The sequence below is a fragment of the Ruditapes philippinarum genome, unplaced genomic scaffold (genome assembly GCF_026571515.1).
Source record: "Ruditapes philippinarum isolate M1 unplaced genomic scaffold, ASM2657151v2 ctg3385_1_1_1_1, whole genome shotgun sequence".
Lineage (NCBI taxonomy): Eukaryota > Metazoa > Mollusca > Bivalvia > Venerida > Veneridae > Ruditapes > Ruditapes philippinarum.
Genome location: NW_026862005.1, coordinates 274,884 through 298,826, shown reverse-complemented (window position 1 = coordinate 298,826; position 23,943 = coordinate 274,884). Strand labels below are relative to the sequence as shown.

Sequence of the window (23,943 nt, the reverse complement as noted above, 5' to 3'; positions counted from 1 at the left end):
TGCATTTGTAATCATCATTTACAACATATTAAGTTTCCCTTTTTGTCTGTTTTTCTATAGTTTCTTTCCGTAATAGCATGATTGAAAAAATATTATCTTCAGTATCTTTTTAACATACAAATCATGCAGTTTTTATTTTCAATCCATAACATAGACTTTCCTACATTAAGTATTTTGGTCGTCAAATAGTTTTGGCATAATCATTTATCTTTTGAAATGTGGAATGAGAGATGAAGAAAAATATGAATTTCTGTTACTCTTCTTTAACATATAAAATAAACAAATGTAAACATGCTACTTTTCTATGGAATAAAAGTTAACTTAGATATATATATATAATACACGGAAAATTTAATTCAAAATCTTGCAACTGTTTTAAAGAAATTTTTAGGATAATATACAAGAAAGAGATCTAAGTATATATTCGGATTTCTCAATGGTTAAATATTAATGTGTATATACAAATAAAGTGTTCGACACAACACTGAATTAATTTGTTCTGTATATTCACAAGATTACGAGAAAATTGCATCAAAATATCAACCTATCCAAAGATGTGCATAAGCTGGTTTTGATAAACAAAAAATAACCAGAATAATGGAAATTTTCAGTTTCCAGATCACAAAAATTTCTCTCAAAAGTGTCTATCAACCTTATCAATATAGCACTAAAAGTGAACTTAAATTTATTTTCTTTACACAATATATTTCAGGAAAGTGTACTAATCTAAGTAAGCCCTGTATTCAACCCTGTCCTAAATTCTGGACTATTTCCACTTCGTGTTTTGTGAAATGTTCGAAATGTGAAAACGCCATTGGATTTTTTTTCGTTCAAATAGTAAACTTTATATATATACAAATTTCTGTCAATACAGGGATTAGAATAGGTAGAATTTGAGAAATATGGAGTAAAATATACTTATACATGTACAATCTAAACAAACACGTAAGGTGTTGAATCATGGTCACCAGATGATGATTCTTTCATGATAAATGTTCAGCAAAAATATTACGACCCTCGAATTCCACATATACGAAACTTTTGTCTGTTAACTTGAAAAAGCAGTCTTGATCTACGAAGGATGATTCAATGACTCTTTGAATGAATGTATCTGTGACTTAACGCCTATTAAATGTCTCTACATTTTGAGGTATTGACATTACCGACTCGGTTATCATGGTGTCCGTCATTTCCGGATGGTACTGGTTATCCGAAAGAATTTCACAAATCTCATTACGAGTCCCATTATAAAGAACCACAAATTTCTGGCGATTTGCGATCGTGCAATCAATGTCCGCCAAATCACTACTACCATAAGTGTGTTGAATATGTAGCGCATGTTTCGTAACCTGGAAATTGCAATAATATGATAATAAGATTAACAAGACATGTAAATAAAACACAAAGCATAAGATCAAAATTTGCGATATGAAATTTCGAAAAAATCAAAATTAAACTTTTTAAAAATTAAAATCAAATTTAAATTAAAATATTTTTGACAGCAGCAGGTTGTAAAGATTATCATGGCCATATAGTGGTCATTCCAGCTAAAAGCAATACCAGTACTTACTTTCTTAGATGAGCTCTTGCAGCCGGTACACCGGACAAATCTTCATTCAACAAGTATTTCTTTGTTCCCAGACAGTAATTCTCCATGTATGTTGGCCAATGTAGTGATCGTGGATCAAAGTAAAACGTCTGCAATGAATATGCATACATGTATAAATAAATAGATTTTCATTCCCATTAAAGAATATACATGTGTACATTTAAGATTTTACTCAGGTTTGGAAATTTTTGAATGAGGTCATACCAAAAGCCTTTTTTTTTGAAGACTTGAAACTAACATGTCTATTTCCGCTGTATTGGGCTATTCTACAAAATAGATTAAATGTCTAACAACCTTTTACAGGAGATGTCTAAAAAATTGTGGTGTTTGAAAACAGATTTAATATTCAATTAGTTAAAAAGCGCTAAAGAATCTGAACTGTCATCATAGGAATCTTTTGGATTTCAATATCAAACTACTAAAATCAAGAAGTTAACAGTCTAGATCGCAGACATAAAGAAGAAACGTGCCGACCAGCCTGGCTCTGTACCCGCGTCATTGGCCCGGCATTCTTTTCAACAAACCTTACTAAGATTAAATCTCACCTTTCTATCCTCTGGTGACATCTGACTGACTAGCATATCCAGATTGTTGTACGTCCATTCCCACGACTGGACGGTAAAATAATACAAACAGCTCATTGACCGATGTAATTTGTTGTAAATTTTCACCATTCTGTGAAATGAAATATATTTTATACAGTTTAAACATACATTTATTCAGTTAAGCTCAATAGTATAATGAATTCATGCTACTTATAAATGTATTGATCACGTTTGAGTCTGCTTCCTTGAACTAACCACAAATATTAGTGTCATATATGGATGAAATACGGTCGTGACCAAAGTACGGCTTGAAACAAAGTTCCATGAATTGAACAGTAGATATTTTAACAACTAGCAAGCAGAATTAATTTTAAATGACATAAGCTGCTATTGCTGTATGACATTCAGTTAATCATATTAAAGTTTGTCATCCCATATGGTGTAACTGTGGTATCATATATTGTTGTTGTTTTTTAAAAATATCTAAATCATCAACAGTGTTGATATTTGCGTGAATAAAGTATTACCTTGGCTTCTTGCCGATCATACAGTAGCCAAAATCAGCAAGATACGCTGGTACTAGATGACTCACCATCGTGTAAAACTCGTGAAGAAATCTGAAAATAAAATATTACTCATTACTGTAAAATCAGTAATATTTGCAAGACATTAATTTCATGGATTTCCTGCGTAGGCATATCCATGTATTTTAGACCCTAACAAAAAATCTTTTGACAAACCTATGCAACTTCCATGGATTTAATAAGCCCACAAAATGGTTCAATTTTAAAAATCTACAAAATTTTATGGCCACAAATTTATGTGATTTCATAGTATTTCATGTATTTCTATTTTTTTAAGACTTAGTGTTATAAATGATTACATGAAAATTTTCATGGAGGTTAGAATACTGCCTGATATACCCAATCTTTTGTTGTAATAATCAAATCTGTTGCTTAACTTACCCACTGTTAGTAAGAACAATTTTTGGTCGTCTAAAGCATGCATCAAGAGGCACTTTCTTCCAGAAGTTTATCACCACATCCTCTGTAAAACAAAATGAAAAGAATAAGTTTAAATCATAACAACTGATTATCAATTTCTTAATCAGAATAAAATTGAATCAATCAAAGCAAACTCATCTATAAATTGATCTAGAAATCCATCAAATTATCTGAACAGAATGTGTTTATCATCCACAGTGAACAAAAGTCTTACATTTTATGAATCTTTATTTTATATAAATATTTAATTTTAATTCTTAAGTGACACTAACACTTTCAAGGTAATATTACAAATTACAAATTTGACTGGCAGAGGAAGATCTCAGCCTCTCAGGTGCCTTTATGTGTCATATTTTGGCACAAGAAGGGCAACTAAGAACAACCGACAAACTACCATAAGCTAGCGGCAAAAAAAAATCATAGATCCTCACAGGATTCTTATCCTCAGCGATGGAAGCATCCAGCAATCTTAACAACTTGGTAATAGAAATAAAATTTTTCATGAAAAGGCTTTCATCATACAAGTTTTAAAAGATAGTAGTTTAAAAGGATTGTATTTCACAACAGATGAATGAAGTCTTACCCATTTCTCCCCAAGTGAATGGATTCACTGATCCTGTCGTGGAATGGTAGATTAACACTTTGTTCGGTTTTGTAACGGCCGTGTACCAGGCCACGGTGACGAGCATGTTGACAGGTATATCAACCGGAATAATGTCAGCAACACCGTTAAAGTCACACTTCATTGACCGCAATAATCCTTTGCCGACCTATATAAAATAAGAAACAGTAAGTTTTGGTTCAGGTTTCTTCAAATGTATAAATATATAACCATTCTTGACATCAAGTTATTCGATATCCATACCAATAGCTGAACCTCAACTTTTTGTTATGGTTGTTGTTCACTCTTACATGGGGGCCAAAGATGTAAAAAGAAGAAACAAATTGTTTCAAACTTTATAAAGAAAGCTAAAATTAACGCCTCAGGTAATTGAATTCTATGTTCATAAAACTATATGATTTCTATTTTGGTTTCCAGTACATGTATTTCTAAATTATCTTTTGCATATCTTCCTGGTTAAAGTGCTCAAGCTCATCTATGTTTTATGTTATGCTTTTGGATCTCAATGGAGTTCCTTTAAACAATAAATCACTTACAGCGATGTAAAGGCCACTAGGTCCATTGTAATTGTCAATCCAGCCCTGTAAAAAACAAAAACACATTTTTAAATCACATAGGACAACAAAATGTTCTGAAATAATCAAAAACAAAGGGAAACAAATCATGTAAGCCACGTTCACTGCAAGACGAAGGTTTACTCATGTTGATCTAATCAATATTTCAAGGGATGTCTAATAATGTATAATGTCAGCATTTCGATGTTTGATTACAAAACTGTTGTAAGTCCTTTATTTCATATAAGTTACTGTAGTTTTGCGGTCCACCCTCGATTTGTCCGTATCAACTCATCTTGCTGATTGAAGGGTCTAATGACTATCCACATTAATTTCAAGGACTATCTAGGAAATTAAAGGACATCTTAAAGCCTTTATGAGCCTCTTAGAGAAAACCAACACTTAGTACAGCAATGTACATTAGTCAAGACTAAAGGGAATTGACTTATTGAAGTACCAGTAATGCCATGACTTAATTTTTTACAGTCTGAATAGAAATGCAGCTTAAATTCAGAAACTATAATCTCATCATATCTTACTGGTACAGGTTCTTTCCAAGCAGCACCCACTATTGAAGGACGAACTATGGCTAATGGTAAAGATGCCCCTTCTTTGATCAAGAGGTCCTCTGCGAGTTGTTTGGTAAATGTGTACGTATTTGGTTTGTTGCCAATCAGTTGACCTGTGATGGCCTCCACCATGTCGTCATCCATCCATCTAAAAATAGACAATAAAGAGATTGTTTAAGTTAAAAATCCTCGTTAACACTAATGAATGATAAATGAGATTTTTTTATTACCCTCAAGAAAATTGATTACCAATACATAATTATGATGTTGTGAAAAATGGCAAGTGGTAAAAACCAATCAATACTACAAAAAGCCTTGTACTTTAATAGGCATTTTTCAGACTTATTTGTAAACCACTTTTTATTTCATTACTTTGAATATATGACTACAGTTAGAAAATTTTCACGCTTGTTGATGAATATATTAGTTAAAACAAATTCTTCTAAGTAATCAGTTTACTTTCTTTAGAATCTTAGTACGTTTTTCTGACAGATTGATTTTCTTGAAATACTTTGGCTCATCTTAAGGCATGCAGCTTTAAAGTTGAGTTTGCAAATTACTATGTGTATGATTGTAACAGTGTTTACAATACATATTTAAAATACAAATCCCTGGATTGGTAGTAATTTGGTGTTACAACCAGAAAACTCTTGTAAACTACAAACAGCATTACAATTGTTCAATATGCTGGAAACTGGATGTAAAATTGTACTTACTCTAAAGCATCAATAAGTTTTTGTGGTTCTACTGGCGTTGGATAAACTACCTCTTCTATATATGGTCTATCACAGTTAGCATAAGCTGTTGATACATGGACAAATACCTGCAAATATAAATACATACATAAATACCAGTATTTCTTTCATATAACCTGTTTTACCCATTTAGTTTCTTGCATGTCAGACTGGTGTTTCTATTAGTTTTTACCCATGCTGGAAATTTCAATATGGCATGGAGGGGGTGCCAGATGAGTGGCATGCTATAAAATGGCATCATTTTAGTGCACTTTATCAATTGGCCACGTAAAAATGACGTCTCCTTGGCATGAAACTACATGCTTGGGATGACCTAATCTCATCGTTATGAATGAAGTTGTAATTTCATATGCTGTTGTAAGAAAACAGTTATGGGTGTTACTAATGTCATAAATGTCCATGAAAATTTGTTTTATTGAGGTAAAGATTTTAAAATAGGATGGAATATGGTAGAATATGCAAGAAAAAATATCTGACACATGTATGTGGTTTAGATCTGAATATCCCATTATTATCCCGAAACAACCAATTTTCAATCACAACCTAAATTCAAACACATTCTTAATTCTGTGGCACTGATATGTCATGCCTGACTAAATTGCATAAAGTCACATTTTGTATTAACTTCAAAACTTGCAGAAATGCCACACTTGATTAATTGTCAGATGTTTTCAGAAAATAATAAGAAACTGTTTGTTTTAAGTGACACAATATAAATTGTCCATCCTTCACTATATCAAAATAGTCACTTGTTTAAAATAGTCTTAAAAATTTTCTAAGCAAGTTAATTTTCTTATAAAGTATTGGCTAAAGAGTTTTACCATTTACCTCAGTCCTAGGTGTATTTAAAACATTTATTAATATGATGTACCACTGAATATTCATCAGACTTTACACGGGGGTCCTTATTAATAAAATCTTATATTGTTATCAAATTTTTTCATGTGATGATTGTAGAATAATTGTTTTGTAAGCGATACCAGCTGGTAGATCTAGACAAGTTTCCATATTTGCTAATAGTATAAAGTGGGGAAGGTAAAATGGCTGTAAAGATTGGATGCATAAATCATTTTGCACCCCAAATAGAGTACTAAGATGTGACACCTTTAACTGCCTTTTATGCACATTAACAGTAGTCATACCAATGCATAGTGCTGTACATATATTATAACATTTAGTGTAAGTTTTTTAAAATCTTGAAAAAACTGTTGAAAATCGTTGAATAGACTATATTTGAAGTTTTCTACAATTTTTAGTGGCCCTGATTTATCTTTAACAAATTTTCCATGGTGATTACCCTACTGTTTGAATTTAGGTTAAAATATTCCTGGGAGTAACCCAAGTGGGTCCTAGTGTTATTATTGAATTTCTAAAAAAGATCAAGACTTGTTGAAAATGTACCAACCTGAAAATGAATAAGTGTTAATAGATGTATTAATAGCTAAAGTAAATTTAAAATATAATTTCCCCTTCCATTTATTATTGGCTAAAAACAGCTTAACTGATTGAATATTGGTTGTCCCGGGATACTGCCTAAAGGGCATGTCCCCTTTGAACGGATATTCCGATCCGAAACCACAATGTATGACAGATATTATAAGTCATATAATATTCGACCAGCATCGCCACTTTTCGAGTGAAATATTTATTGATGATAGTACAAAATACCTGAATAGCAATATAACAGACTTTAGTGTGACCAGCTATATTTTATGAAATGGACATGGCCAACTCTGAATGATGGATGCATTTTTTAAACAATTATCATGATGACATATATATTCAGTAAGTTTTCCAGTGTGGCAGTGTCCATGCTACGTGACATAAACCACTCTTACAGTACCGGTAATCCACGTGTTGTTCTTGATTTTTCTATCCTATATAACTGTACTTAGTAAGATACCAGTTAAAACTGGTAAAAACCAATCCTCTTAATTTATATCTTCAAATATAGATTATAATATTTCACCATGTCTTTATCAAACTAGATCATTTTGAAGTGGAGGTTACGGCCAAAAGGGGGTATTGTTATAACATGTACAAGGCTACTTCATTTACAAGATAAATGAACCAATTTTGCTTTGTCCTAGGTATAATTTCCCATAAACAATAATAACAAATTGTATTAAAAAATTGGTCAAGAAAAAAAAAGTGAGACTTGCTTATATTTACTTTTTCATCCAATCTAAGATGAAAACATTTTAATAACTTGCCTAAGTAAGTCTTTTCAATCCAATAGTGTATCACAGATTATTCTAACACGACCCGCATTTTTCCCTATTGAACATAGAACAGAAAGTGTGTGTTATTATGCAACAGATGCACAGTTTGACGTTCTATATTTAGACATGTGACGTAATCATTATACACGTGACGTAACCACTAAAATCCGACGCGCTGAAAATAAGTACGGAAACAAATCAGGCGCAATTTTGCTTAACTATCAAGTACGGCAACATTTTTTTGTTGATATCGTGTTAGAATCAAAATAATATATCAAAATCAGTGATTTTATCGCTTGATAACATCACTGTTTGTCGTTCGGGGGCGCATCATTATATCACTCGGGCTACGCCCTCTTGATATAATTCCTCGCATCCGAACTCCAAACAGTGATGTTATTGAACGATAAAATCACTGTTTGTGATATATTATTTCTTAAATAAAACCAGAAGAGATATTTGATAACCCAGAAATTAATGACCTCATCATAAAATTAGGAAATTTTCATGTTTCTCATTCGGATGATTCCCTATAATTGGAGAAGTCAAGATTTTTTTCTATTTTTATATCTTTATACTTATTTCAAGGTTTTATTTATTTGTAATTATTATTTGTTTTCGCCTGGTTTAAAACCACTCTGAAACTTAGTACTAAAAGGTTATATAGCTACATTCCAGCTAAGACCTCAGGTACCTCTCTCGTGTGTTACATTTCAGGCACCAGTAGGCAACCTGAGCCCGACCAAACGTCTTCCATAAGCTGGATAATGCTAGCTAGCTTTCTTAAATATAAGAATCAAGTATCATCTGGAAGTGTGCCACATTAAAGAGAGTTTCTAACCATTGATTTTAATTTCAGAAATCAAAGAGGAAGTCTATTGGGACAAAACAACCCACATTCATTGAAGAATGAAGATAAATGAAAGTACAAAGTACTGAAAAATATGGAAGGAAGCACTTTGGGGAATGCATAAGTTATAAATTTTGTAACAACATTTTCTTTGAAACAGCAAGATAGTATATTAATTAATGAATTTTCACTTTAAAAGCATTTATGCTGACAGATTTCAACTTTGAGATTACATGTACTTTTAGGTGCTATTTTAGCATTAAATATAGTCGCAAGATCTTCTTTTAAATAGAACTTAGAGTAAATAGTACATGAACATTTATGAATACATACATGTATTACTTGCTTCCTTACTGTTTTATAAATATAGAATATATGAACTTAGAGCTCTTTTTTATAACAACCTACATGTAGGATATTTTTTTTTGCAATGAAAAAGTTCTCATTTTTATACGAGTCAGAACATTTTTTAAAATGATCTCTTTTAGGATTTTTACGTTTAAAGGATCACAAATCAACACATTTATTTCATTAATTCTAATGACACTGTTTTATTTTCAACAATAAAATCTGCAATTAAAGACCACCTCAGAATAGATCTCATATTAAATTTTTCTAAAGCATCAGAATTCTTGTCAAAATAAACCTTCATTTCCCAATTACAGTAGATTTTCTATTTATCTGTAATAATTTGTGAAGCCAGTTGAAATAATAACACAGTCAATGGAGCAGCAATTACTCATGAAGTCCCCAGCTCTCCACACTCGTACATCAATAATAGATAACAAGTTAAATGTTGATGCTGCACATCAAAGACGCCAACAAATGATGTGAACAGTCACAGGTAATGAACAAAATCAGCCTTGAAAATCGTTCTCTATTACAGTTGAATATCCGAAGCACTATCTACGTTCTTGGTATGTGCTCATTGTTTAATAATTACGTTGCATATTTTTGTGAAAAAGTAGAACCTAATGCATAAATTCCCAAAGTAATGCCTTGTCTGAAATTCTGAAATGTTTGTCTGTTGCGACAAATATTGAAAGGTCTTGTAAGCAAAATAAATTGGATAACAAGTAAAATTGAAACGATAGGTATACTTAAAATAAATTCAAGACAAAGACAGAGGTAAAAAAAAAAATCTTTGTTGCGGCAAGAATATGTCCATTAAAATATTGATGTGAATTGCATAATGCTCGAATGATTTTGAGGACGAACTATTCTGTTATTTTACAAATAGCAAAATTATGTCTGTAATATAAAATAATAGTTCTGAATAAATTGTTAAATATAATCAATTCTTAGTTACTTTTTGTTTTCTTATTTCTAAAAGATTAAACAACTTGATTAAACACAAGATTGCATATTTTCCTCACGGGTGTGTCTGAAATTTTATGGTTGAGCTAAGCTACTACTTTCTTTACAATTGAGAGAGAGCGGCCTCACTGATAGTAGGCATGGTTTAGGCTTTGTGACTTGCAATTTAATGACTCGTCCTGATGTTGCAGGTCATAGTTGTACTGGTTCCCTTCCCTCCGTCAACGAAGACTAAATGCTAGCATACAGAGTAAGCATCATATTAAATTTGGTGACAATTTAAGGCAGAGCCGTACTTCAACAGAGGCGGAGCAAATGAAGTGAGTGACACTGCCTCAGTCGTTACCTCTCTCAACTGTTAAGTTTTAGAACGATCGACTATAGACTGGCTCATTGGCACGTTATTTATTAGGTAAATAAAATTAGATAATGATAAAAAGAACATGATATTCAGACATGACACTATCACTTCAGTTAAACGTTAATTTTAATTCCTTAAAGCTCGGTGACATGTTGTACATCAGAAAAGCTATTTTTATTAGAAAATTTGAAAACAGTGTGATTTTGTTAAAACCAATAAAGATACACAAAATCAAGTCTTAAATTTTTCCCATTGCTGAATAGACGCATGCAGTTTGGCGTCTAATGAAAAGAAAGAGTGCATTGATGGTATAATTAAATTTAGAGATGTAAGAGCGTAACTAGTTGCAAACCAATACAAAAGTTATTCTGCAGTGATTTTTGTTGTTTTGTTATTTTTTGTTTTTATTCATAACCCTAGAGATAATTTGCACAAGATAGAAGGCGGAGCATAAGGTTAAATGGCTTATATTCAGACTCCCCGCCCAAATCCCCCTACCCCCAGTCTGTACAGGCATCATGAAGAGAGTGCTTTAAAAAGTTCAACTAGAAATTAAAGTAAAAAAATTTATACATCTAAAATTAATAAAAAATTACCCATTTGACCTTTTATAAGTTAGAAAAACAAATATTTACATTATTTAAACTAACTTGTTGATGAACTATTAAACATGTAGAGGAATGGTAAAGTTCATAGCTAAAATCAATACATATACCAAATATGTATATTAAATATTTACCGTATAAACTGTTAAAACTGCACTATCACTGATAAATTAAAGAGCCCTACTGAATCTTCCTATCCTCATATTTATACAAAAAAGGCTAACAAAAGGCTTTCTTGGGCTGGCGATTAGGGTTACTGACTTCAGATCTCTTGCATCAAACCACTGTGAGTTTGAATCCTACCAGTGACTTGCAATTCTTTTATGTGCAAAAGCTATTCAGTTAGATAACAGATAGTTTGTGGTTTGACTTAGATCCCTTAAATTATGCTCAGAGGGGTCACCTGATTACTCCCTCCATTATGCCCTCCTTTGCTAAATCTTTATCTTATTTGTCACTAACTTTGGATTTTGTTATGTGCTAATGGCATTAATTAGGAACAATATGGTAAATGTATTTTTTTCCGCTATCAGTAAATTAAGTTTGTCATAGATTACACCAAAACACTCAAGATTTATAGATTTTCAAATATTTTACAATCTTATAAAAAGGAAGGAAATTTCTTATCAGTACTTAACACTGAAATAAAACAGCATAAACACTGAAATAAAACGGCAAGTAAATATTGAATGTATCGATGATAAATACGTCACTATCTTAGATTTTAAATCCTGTCTGTCAAATTGACATCCAACATAAGAATGTGTTTTTTTATTATTTTGGGTTTTTTGTTCATTTTTGTGTAGGTGACTTGTGTGGGGGTGGGTAAAATATTAGGTTGGTTATAAGTTTATAGCACATTATTCACTTTATACCATATATACACATACTTTGCTTAGTAACCACATGGTCATGTATCTTATATAATATCAGTACAGAATATAGTACATAGAAAAAAATCCATTGTCAAGACAGATTCAGTTAACAGACCCATTCCAAATGGCAAAAACTTCCAAAATATGCTTGTTTGCCCAAAAATAGTGTCTTGAATTTCTGAATTACTTAAAAACTTATAACTTGACTGCTGTCACAATTTTTTTACTGCTTATGTACCTAATTTTGTGACATGAAAAAAGTATCAATTTGGTGAAAATGGTGAAAAACAAATTTTTTATTGATAATAAAGTAACATTACTTATTTCAGACTTTTGTACATGTACATTTTTCGATACAATTTAAGTACCGGTACATGTATTCTGCAATAAGAGACCTTCTACACCATTCTTAAATAATTATGAATGTTAACAACTGCTATTAAGCTCACAGACTATTTGTAGAGGCTGATTCCCATTATTTATCTGATCATGATATTAAAAACCTCCCTGTCTGGAGAATGAAGTTCCAGTCAATTCCAGTCAATGTTAGAGATGAATTAACCTTGACAATAAATTCAGACAGTATCACAATTAGTCAATACTGGCTCAAGGCAGCATGCCTCTGGATTAATGCTTATTTTCATGAAAAATTTTGAAAATGTTATTTCAAAGTAAAATGTTGTATAGTAACCAAAAGGAAAAAATTTACACATTATAAATGGCACTTACAGCCCACGATTATTAAAAAGTGGTCAAAATGTGCAAACATTGCCTTACTGCGTTAGTAACACAGTAGAAATATAGTTATACATAATGAAAAATTAATCATTAATTTGTTATAACATGTAAATTATTACTTATATCTTTCCACCTATCCTGAAATCTTGGTACATTTGTCTCAAGTTTTACTTTATAGTAATATTTTTTCTCATCTGACTGCATGCTGCTTTAATATGGTTAATTTATAGAAAGGCAGGAACACAGAGTGACCTTTAAATCAATAATTACTTACCTCAAGATTTTTAAAGCCTTTACACAATTGAACCATTTTACGGACACCCAGTAAATTCATTTCTACAGCATATCTGAAATTGAGAACATTTTGTGTTAAGGTTAAAAAACAAACTAAATAAATAAATCAAATCTAAAGAAAAAACCATAAATCTAAAAGAGTCCACTGTTCATTTCATGTACATGTAGTTGTTAAGGTCCTATAGCAACTTTTTTGCTTTCTGGTGAATGTACCTCAGGTGCCCCTCCAAGCATTATTCCAGGCACAATACATGTATATATTCAGTTCAGGGCTGGGAATCAAAACTGCGTCGTATCCTACAAAATGTAAACAAACGCCGCCATCTTGAACGAAAAATGTATGTTTTTGTTTAATACTCTTTTTGTTGGAAATGACTGAAAACCAGATATATGTATTAACACGCTACACTATTTTCCGCTTCGTTCGGTATATGTTGCTTGCACAACTATTTTGTAAAACAAAAGTTATAGTGAACTTGCAACTCGAAGCGGGGCAGATTTTTTATGAAAATGTGTGGATACGACGCAGTTCATATTGCTTTATCTATCGTTTTTTCCTTCAAATCAATTATATATTTGTTTCAGAGTTCACCATAAACTTCGAAATATAATTTTGCATCATTTACCAAAATTTCATTAAAAAGAAATGTTTATTTTCTAAGAAAATAATGATTTTTACGAAATGATACGACGCAGTTGAAAATAACATATGATACGACGCAGTTGTATTTTTGGCAGTCTTTTCAACAGGGATAATTTTGGCAATATATTTCTATTTTATGGAATAATCACTTGTAAAAAAACCCAGATCATTTGCGGTGTATAGCTTTTGATTATTTAAAATACATTGTGGCATGTCCAATATAACATTTAACATTTAATTTGAAAGTTTACAGTGCGGAAGCTACTTTTCAGTTAAACATGAACTTGTTACCTAATTGATCATAATATCTGAAATAATATCTTATATTTTCCTGTATGTTCATTATTATCCCTAATTTTTTTTTCGCAAAAAAGAATGTAGAAATCTATTAACTTGAATTCATTTTGGCTAGCTACGCCCTAAGTTAACTGTGGTTCTGCATGTTCTGGGTAATGACTGTTTTTCTGTGGTTTGTTTTCAAACTTTCACTCTACACATTAATTTACTAGGGGCGAGGACCTCAGGTGCGCCTTTGTGCATAATTTCAGGCAAAATGTTGCAGCTGCAGAGAACCATTGACATTTTGAAACTAGCTTGATAGGTTTTCCACACGAAAGAATAAAAAGTCCCTGGTGGTTTTCGAATTCATAGCAGTTCAGTTCAAGTGATTTGAATTCAGTAAACATAAACAGCTCGGCCTCGGTCGGACACACCTGTCTGATTTTTTTTTTTTTTAACAAAATTTGTTAACGTCAGCTGTACAAATAAGCAGCTTTTTATTAACTTCTGGCGTGAAGTTTTAAGATTACAAATTTTTGAATTTATTATAAAGAGAATAACATTTAAATTTCTTACTAGTTTTTCGGTATGACTAGCCGAGAAATTTTCAATGTAAACAGGGGGTAACTCTCTGTGAAGTCATTTTCTGAAAACTGAAAAGTTTTCAGGCAATTCATTATCAAATAAAAAACACACTTTAGTATGAAGATATGTTAAGATGCCACCATGTCTCCAGTCTGTTGAAAATTCGACCTAAATTTTCTGTTCAATTTTGTGAAAACTTCTTCGATACTGTTGAAAGATCATGTCTGCCTAAATCTGTATTAAATTTATCGGTGCACAGCGTAAAATGCAAAACGGACACATTCTTTACAAAATAATTTGTAGTGGTATCATATGTAACTCGATTTTGAAAATTTAAAGTTTTTACATTCCGTAGACCTTTCCTCAGCGGCGATAAAGAAATGCAATGCGACAAAACCCGCGGTAAAGTTCCGCGGCGCTGATCATAAAATGGCTAAACGGAACGCATATAACCTACTTGCAAAAATATATTGTAGCGTAACCATTTATAATATAATTTAAAAAAATTAATGTTCAGTTTCAAATAATAAAGCTCACCTGTTCTCACCGATTATTAAAAAAAATGAATACAATAAAATCGGCACGTAAAAGACATATAAGTAATAACGGAATTGACGGAAATTATTGTTAATTACAAGTAACAAAGGTAGGCATGCAATTTGCGCATAGCTCTCTTCCGGTAGCAAGAGACCTTTTCAAAATTTGTAATTTTTTCTCTTTTTAAAAAAAAAAACAGTCATTCCTGACAAATACAGAGTATAGGAGAGGGTTACACTGGAATATTGAATTTTGTATCAAAAATAGTAATCACTCCCATTTCGAACTCATGGGAACAATTTTAGAAGCATGCTAAGGCAACACTGGAACACGTTGTCATATGGGTGTGCGATCACGTGTTTCAATGTATATTGCATTTGATACAGCTTTTCGGAATTTGTAGATGCTTAAGACAGGTGCTAAAATGCGACCGAAAAATTAAGTCTTAATAGAATTTTATTACATTTTCGTGGAGCTAATGAGTGACCTCTGCTTTTGACTTAAGTTGTCAAAAATGTTGTTGGACGTTATTAGCATACTTAACGCATAATCTAATAGCCGAACAAGTATGCAGCCTGCAATGAAAATACAACTGTGTTGTATCATATTTAATTTTCAACTGCGTCGTATCATTTCGTACAAATTATTATTTTCTTGGTAAATAAACATCTCTTTTTAATGAAATTGTAGTAAATGATGCAAAATTATATTTTGAAGTTTATGGTAAACTCTGAAACGAGTACATAACTGATTTGAAGGAAAAAAAATAGATAAAGCAATATGAACTGCGTCGTATCCACACAATTTCATAAAAATTCTGCTCCGCTTCGAGTTGCAAGTTCGCTATAACTTTTTGTTTTACAAAATAGTTGTGCAAGCAACATATACCGAACGAAGCGGAAAATAGTGTAGCGTGTTAATACATATATCTGGTTTTCAGTCATTTCCAACAAAAAGAGTTATACACAAAGACATACATTTTTCGTTCCAAGATGGCGGCGTTTGTTTACATTTTGTAGGATACGACGCAGTTTTGATTCCCAGCCCTGTCAGTTCCTAAGAACATTTTTTTCATTAATAAGCTTACTGGATGGTTCCTGGACATATAATAGTTCGAAGTCTCTGGTGGGATTTTAACCCACAGTAGTGCCAGACAAGACGTGATATTTATTTTATACTGACTACTGTCCTCCATCTTGACAAATCATTTTCTGAGTTCAAAACATCAATATAAAATCTATATTGTACTTAAGTTACAAGGTTCTGTCAAAATGTGAAAACTTTGTAGTGCTAATAATTATACATTTGATGAATATGATTCTGATTCTTTTGGGCTTTGTACACTGCTGCAAAACCTATATTGGACTTGGCTAACGCCTCATGAAATTTAGGTTTGACGGCTGTGTATTCATCCAAAAGAATTCAGTTTTGCGGTATTGGACTCGTAACAATAAAAATAACCTCATAATATTGCACACTAAAAATAGTATTGAAATAGAGAAGAAGAATGTGTCTTATATAAATTTACATAAAACTCGAATGACTCAAGAGAACTTGTGGCTAGGAGTATGATTATTTGCCGTTGACTCCTATATTTCACTACTGCGAAGCCGATATTTAAATCATATACATTAACTGCGATATTAAAATCATATACATTAACTGATAACAATGAAAAGTTTCAAAGACAAAGCACTTTCAGCATTGCAAGCCAGCTATATGTACACCAATTTAGTAGGATTATGGTTGAACAAGACGAAAAAAGCACAGCACAAGTTTGGCAGAGCATAGATCTCAAGTATGATTTTACCTAAGTGGTTCATCAAATCTAATTGTGGCGGCACTATGGAACACAATGTGGATTTCACGTTCTAACATCTCTCTGTCCGATTTTGTTATACCTAAGTCTGGTTGCATCATGTCTCCATTTATAGCAACAAATTTGTCTCTTATGCTTCCATGTTCTTTTTTCACTTTTTCAAAAATCTGAAAAAAAATCAATCAACAAAACATTGTTTTTTAAAAGCATATATTCATAAAAGTAAATGGATAAAAAAGGCTTTTAAAAGCAGTAGTATTTGAAATTTACTTCAATTCATAGTTTGTCAGTTGTCATGGGATCATTTTTATGAAAATCCAGTGTCCGGTAACTAGTCCTGTCCGAAATCTGGGTCCAGAGTGAGACAATTATGTATACTATCAGACATCATACCCACATAATTTATATACATGTATAATGTGAAGCTGACAATGTATAAAGGTAAATGCTGGGTCAATGAATTTGTCTTATCATAAAGATAATTTACACACTTTTTTAACAAGCAATATCTTTGACAGGATGCAAACAATTAATGTGTAATTAATGGGTCTAACTTCTAAGGCAATTTACGTACATGTATACTTATTTGTACAAATAACAGTCGTAAGTTCTTTGAAAAAATGATGATGGTGTAAAACTCTTTCATAAATAAGTAAATCATATTGAATGATATATATATATATATAGTTCTCTGGTCCCAATCAGTGAAGAAGACAATAAAAATGTCATCGTTGATTTGTGAGACATGATAACAGAGAACAAACTCTATATATGCGAATGTTGAGCTTGTTTCAATGTGTAGTGCAGTTTGTGACTGTATATAAAGCTGTTCTGAAACCATCATTTTTGTGATGGTGGATGAGCAGTGGCTATGCTTTCATGACTGTTCTGCTAGGCGCTGTGCCGTAATTGGACTTGCATATTGATGTGGTGGTATGTGTGTACATGTATATATTCTCTCATTTCTATATATATATCAATATATTGATATATCAATATCAATATATATCAATATATATATATATATATATATATCAATAAATTATATAACATATATTCATGAGCATTTATTGGCAATATATTTCCATACATTGAAACTGCAGAAGTTAGAAGCTCTGAAATTCTGGATGAATATGCACTAGGGCAATTACTTTACAGGAATTTGAGAATATTTAGAATATTTTTTTCAACAATGACTGCAATGGTGAATTATGGTGTAGGGTTTTCATGCCAATTTGGAAAGTTCTGAAATTTGACTTTGTACCAAAAAATAAAATAATAAAAAAAAACTCTCAATCATTTAATTATAGACATTAAAATAATTGATTCAATACACTAAAACTTCCCAATCATATATCTATAAGAAAATATAAACTGTCATGTCTGATAAGCTGTCATGTCTATGAGTATGAGGAACATATATCTATGAGAAAATACAAACCTGTCATGTCTGATGAGTACCGGTATAAGCTGTCATGTCTATGAGGAACATATATCTATGAGAAAATACAAACTCAGAAACTGTCATGTCTGATGAGTACTGGTATAAGCTGTCATGTCTATGAGTATGAGGAACATATATCTATGAGAAATACAAACCTGTCATGTCTGATGAGTACTGGTATAAGCTGTCATGTCTATGAGGAACATATATCTATGAGAAAATACAAACCTGTCATGTCTGATGAGTACCTGTATAAGCTGTCATGTCTATGAGGAACATATAATATCTATGAGAAAATACTGTCATGTCTGATAAGTACTGGTATAAGCTGTCATGTCTATGAGGAACATATATCTATGAGAAAATACAAACTGTCATGTCTGATGAGTACCGGTATAAGCTGTCATGTCTATGAGGAACATATAACATGTATATGAGAAAATACAAACTGTCATGTCTGATAAGTACTGGTATAAGCTGTCATGTCTGTGAGGAACATCTATCTATGAGAAAATACAAACTGTCATGTCTGATGAGTACGGGTATAAGCTGTCATTTCTAAGAGGAACATATATCTATGAGAAAATACAAACTGTAATGTCAGATGAGTACGGGTATAAGCTGTCATTTCTAAGAGGAACATATATCTATGAGAAAATACAAACTGTAATGTCAGATGAGTACCGGTATAAGCTGTCATTTCTATGAGGAACATATATCTATGAGAAAATACAAACTGTCATGTCTGATGAGTACCGATATAAGCTGTCATTTCTATGAGGAACATATATCTATGAGGAAATACAAACTGTCATGTCTGATAAGTACTGGTATAAGCTGTCATGTCTATGAGGAACATATAACATGTATATGAGAAAATACTGTCATGTCTACGTAACGTGGGAAATAAAACTGTCATGTCTTAATAAATACCTATAAGGAAAAAACGGTCATGACTATATAGAACAAAAACTTTAGTTATTATTCTATAAAGATACAAGTCAAATTTATGAAAGATTTGCGATGTGCCCTTTTATCAATGAAATAACCTCCCACTACCAATCACTGCAATCCCCCCACCCCCTAAGTGATGAAATCATTGTAGGTGTAATACTTACAGGACAATCAGCTAATTCCTCAATTCTTTGTTCAACATCTTGTGATCGTTTTGGTCGCACTAATAAAAACACTTTGTTTATTTTTGGACAACTCCTCAATAGTTTCTCTATCAACACTTTCCCGATGAATCCGGTACCTCCTGTTATGAACACATTTTTACCTTCGTAATATTCTGCCACCGTTGGCAACATACTGTCAAGTCGATCCGACATTGTTATATCCGATGCCATTTTAGTAAAATTATGAATTTCAATGCCCTAAAGATGACTTCCAAAGATTCTTTCCAATCAGATCTTTACCCCTTCCTGGTAATAAAAAAGACAAGTAGTTATAATTACCATAATGTATGGTCAATAATTAAATTTAATTTTAAAAATTCAATGATAATATAGAAATTAAAGCAAAGCAGAATAACAGTATTGTTTTACTTATATTTTTCTTAAGTTTATTACATTATAGAAAAGATATCATCAACAATAATACTGATTACAAACTTAATGTAATAGGTCTTCCACTCTGTGACTCACTTTAGTTACCTTAAGTAAAAATATTAATTTTTTAATTTTATCTATTTGTGAACTTATATCACATTTCAAAATAAATGTTGTTACATTTTTCTTTAGAAAAAAAAATGTGCTTATAAACTAAAATGTCTGTACAGATTACATAAGGAAACTACTTCATTAAACATCCTTAAATACACAACAGAGACACATGACTAGAGTAATCCCAAAATGATATAAAAATACACAAGTAAAGAGTTCAAAAATGGTTGCCTTATGTCAGACCTGAATCATTTACAATCAATATTAATGATGTTAAAGAAAATAACGATATCCAAAGCATTAAAATTTCTTTTAAATGACACACATTACTCAAGTCTATACCCTTAGATTATAATTATCAACAGCCCTTATTCACACCAGGTTTTATCTGTGAAATGATAAACTCATTTTATAATCAATAAGTGGACCAAGTTCAATTTATTAATAATTATTTATACACTATCTTATCGAGATTGTGGCTATTTAAACAATTTTTTCACATCAAATTTGTGTCAAATTAAAGTCAAGAAAGAGTATGTTACCCTGACACACATTTTAAGAGAATAAATTTTGTGAAGCATAATATTTGAACTAAAGATTTAAAGATGTTTCAGAAGTTAAAATTTTTCAGTATATAACTATATATTATTTATACACATGTTAACAGTAGTTACTCCAATAAGTTTGATAATATACAATGGTGTATTTCAAATACACTACATCTTCAGTAATTGACCCCAGTAACAAAATAAATTATACTTTCATACTCAAAGATCTGTCTTTTAATATCACAATAAATAGATAACATCACAATCCTGTATATAAATTATAAATAAACTAATAATTAATCTTTTTATATATGTTACATGAAGGTTAAATAGCACTTATAAATAGCAGATTTTAAAAGTTAAAGAATGGAAAATTACTCTGATATGAAAAATTGATACAAGTCATATTATAAATGTTCATAGATCAAGAGGTTTCATACATCATGTTGATGTGAATACATGTAATGATGCGTAAATGACAATGCACTAGTCAACTGAAATCCCAAAATCTCACCCCTGGAGGATGCTATGGGATAGTGACTTTAGTGATGGGAAAGAGTTAACCAATCTTACTACAATTTTCACATACAATGCAATATATGCAGTGATAAGGGGGGGGGGGGGGGGGAGGGCCCGGGCAGAGCAGGACAGTAAATTACATAAATTTAAACATTTAATATTGATAAAATCTTATTGTTTGTGTTGTATTCAGTAGGAAAATATCTGCTATCCTTTAGGTTGTTGACCAGTACCGGCAAAATTAATTGTCCGTATTGCCCGGCAAGGTTGTCCAACAGCCTGTACGAACAAGTGAAAGTTTTCAAAACATCATACGGGCAAGATAAAAAATGCTTCACATAAAAACGGAAAAGTAAGTCAAAATCTGATTTTGCTGGCCCTGTCGACTAGTGCATATGTGGCGGTAAAAAAATATAAATGAAAGCCAAAATTTTTAAATCTCAATTTGAAATCTGAGATCTATTCTAAGATTTACAACACAATATTACGCCCTTGAATTTCAAATTCACTTCAAATCAAATAAATATACTGTATGTACATTATAAAATAGAATCATACAACACTTACAATCATTCAACCTCAAAAAGTCCTAATCCTATATAATATATTTCAAGACTGAATAATGAACTTTCATAATCTAGCACAGTGTTTAGTCATTGGCACTCAGTTTGTCCTGTGACAACAACAAAATTCCATCAATAATTTACGATCTGATAAATAGACTAATGAGGGTTAATTTATCTATGTTTTGATAATAAATATTGTCAAATGGCTTAATCAATTAAAACTCACTCATAAGACTGTATGAATATAACTAAAAATAATGGAATCCATGTGTTAGCAACACGATAAACATTAATTCAGGGGAGACAATTCGGAACGATATTTCAAAATCAAAATATTGGAGAAAACACGCCGCGGTCATTTTCTATAAATAACAAAATATTGTTATTTCTGATTTGACAACACCATTCCAATGCCTGAAAACTTATATTACAGACTAATTACCGTATCAACTTACACTTTGTACAAGTAATACAAAAGAAATTAGACCAACCGGCTTCTGACAGTTTCGTTCAGCCCCGCCCATGCATGAACTGTATTAAAACGGGAATTTCCGACATTAAGGCGCATATCAGAATACGAATATAGCGTGCAACCTACCAGATAAATTTGTCTCAAAGCCTGAGTAATCTTCCGTATACGATCATAACGGGTACGTGCACTAATAAACAAAAATTAATTTTGAGATAAATTATCTGTGCCAACAGCAGCCATTTTCATGTCAAGGCCAAAGGTCATGCCCTATCACGCAATTTTTGATTGGTTAGACTCATGGCATGAGCGTTCGGACCATCCCGTAACTATTACGGAATAAGCCGGAATTTTTACTGCTATTCTCTGTCTTTAAACGTAACGGACCATAAACCGTATATCGGAACGGACAATTTTTGTGCAAATATTGTTTTTGCATAATCCAATTAAAAGTATTTTTGATAGTTCTACATAATTTATTGGACACTTAAAGATTAAAAAAAGTATAAAGTTATTGTTTAAGATAGAGCTCTATATTTCTATTAAACGGTTGACTCTTTTTATATATTATCTCCCTTGCATACAAATTGTACGATGGAAAAAAAACTAGCTGACTAAAGATAACTTGCACATCACCTGCGAGTCTGTTGTTCTGTACAGGTGATCGCCAGTGTCTTAAAGCAGCACGCCTCCAGGTTGCGGCTAATTTTCATGAAAATTTTGAAAATGTATTAAAAAGTAAAATATTGTGAAGTGAACAAAGAAATTTATTTTCATATTGCAAATGGAACTTATGACCAATATAAATTACCACAAATAGGTCAACATATGCAAAAATGGTCCTAACTGCGTTAGTAACGCATAAGAAATTTGGTGATAAATACTGCAAAATCAGTCATTAATCGTGCATAGCATGTACATTTTACTTAAATCACGGATACATTTATGTCAATTAAAGTCCGTGCTTAAATCTTGGATTTTTTTTACTTTTTTTAGAATTATAGTACATTTTGCTGAAGTTTGATTTTCTTGATATATTTTGGTTCATCTGGAGGCATGCAGGTTTAAAATGAATGGAAGGATATGTAAGACAGTCTCCGTCGAAGGAGTATAGGCACTGTTGGACTGGTACACGGCAGATATTCTAGAATATCTCTGATAACTTGTCATGTTTTCTTCAGACAATGACGGAAAAGATCAGTTATGATTGTTGTTCATTTGTGACAAAAGTAAAGTATCTATACATTTGACCACAGATATTCTATATTAAGCTCCATGACTTGACGAAACCATTTATACACGTAGCACAAACGCATATTTCAGGGTCTTCAGATATATTTTAATGTATTAAATTAAGATCAGCTGTGCAATAAACTTTACAAAATGAATTAACTCTCGGTTAAAATTTCTGAATATAGAAGAAAAGCAACTTAACAAAATGAAATGAACATTTGCAAATTTTAACTGTGCCTTCCCAGTCATTCATGATTGATCAGTGCACCATGAGTCCTTCAGCAACACAATATCTCAACAACATGGTATATGTTGAGGTTCGTAGCTAGGGCATAGTTCTACGAACACTCAAATGCGCAAGAGATCAAGGGCATTGTGCAAGCCCCTTCCTGAAGGTCAAGGGCAGAGCCATGGACCCGAAAGCTCCACGTACGCATTTAGAAGGATGCTAATTATGCATTTTCAGGACAATAAATTGTCACAAAAAGAAAATATTCAAAACATATAAAGTGTAATATAGTACACAAATATCAAGTCGACATTTGACAATTGAAACACAGTTAAATACCCAATATACGTTATATGTACGTCTTTTCAAATTTTGCTTTAGGCTGCTACGTATTGTTCTTTTAGTTGCCCGAAATCCTAATAATATCTGAAAGTTGCTTACGCAGTGGAATAATTGTTCTGTTTATTAGAAAATGCAATATTAATTAA

The 23,943-nt window shown here is 31.8% G+C and overlaps 1 protein-coding gene across 4 annotated transcripts; it reads right to left on the bottom strand.

Annotated features, from left to right (window-relative positions):
• Nucleotides 1–704: 704 nt before the first annotated feature.
• LOC132717623 (fatty acyl-CoA reductase 1-like) lies at nt 705–22,278 on the bottom strand. Of its 4 annotated transcripts, none has more exons than XM_060701122.1 (13): nt 22,123–22,278; nt 19,346–19,651; nt 16,775–16,950; nt 12,901–12,973; nt 5,620–5,726; nt 4,874–5,051; nt 4,317–4,361; nt 3,742–3,928; nt 3,120–3,201; nt 2,682–2,771; nt 2,155–2,284; nt 1,571–1,698; nt 705–1,349 (listed from the first exon to the last, which is right to left on the bottom strand). In XM_060701122.1, the coding sequence occupies exons 2-13, from the start codon at nt 19,574–19,576 to the stop codon at nt 1,187–1,189; spliced, it is 1,590 nt and encodes a 529-aa protein (XP_060557105.1). In that variant the 5' UTR covers nt 19,577–19,651; nt 22,123–22,278; the 3' UTR covers nt 705–1,186. The 4 variants fall into 4 exon arrangements, with proteins under 4 accessions (XP_060557105.1, XP_060557106.1, XP_060557107.1 ...); XM_060701123.1 differs by lacking the exon at nt 22,123–22,278 and adding an exon at nt 21,980–22,097; XM_060701124.1 differs by lacking the exon at nt 22,123–22,278 and adding an exon at nt 21,751–21,820.
• Between the last annotated feature and the right edge of the window lie 1,665 nt (nt 22,279–23,943).

What these genes read in the sequence shown, in the direction of transcription:
- LOC132717623 (XM_060701122.1), bottom strand. Translation starts at nt 19,576, where the DNA reads ATGGCATCGGATATAACAATGTCGGATCGACTTGACAGTATGTTGCCA. An exon ending in CTTGGAAAGAACCTGTACCA is followed by an intron (nt 4,362 to 4,873) that starts GTAAGATATGAT and finishes TGTTTTTTACAG; the next exon opens with GGCTGGATTGACAATTACAA. An exon ending in CTAGTGGCCTTTACATCGCT is followed by an intron (nt 3,929 to 4,316) that starts GTAAGTGATTTA and finishes TATTTTATATAG; the next exon opens with GTCGGCAAAGGATTATTGCG.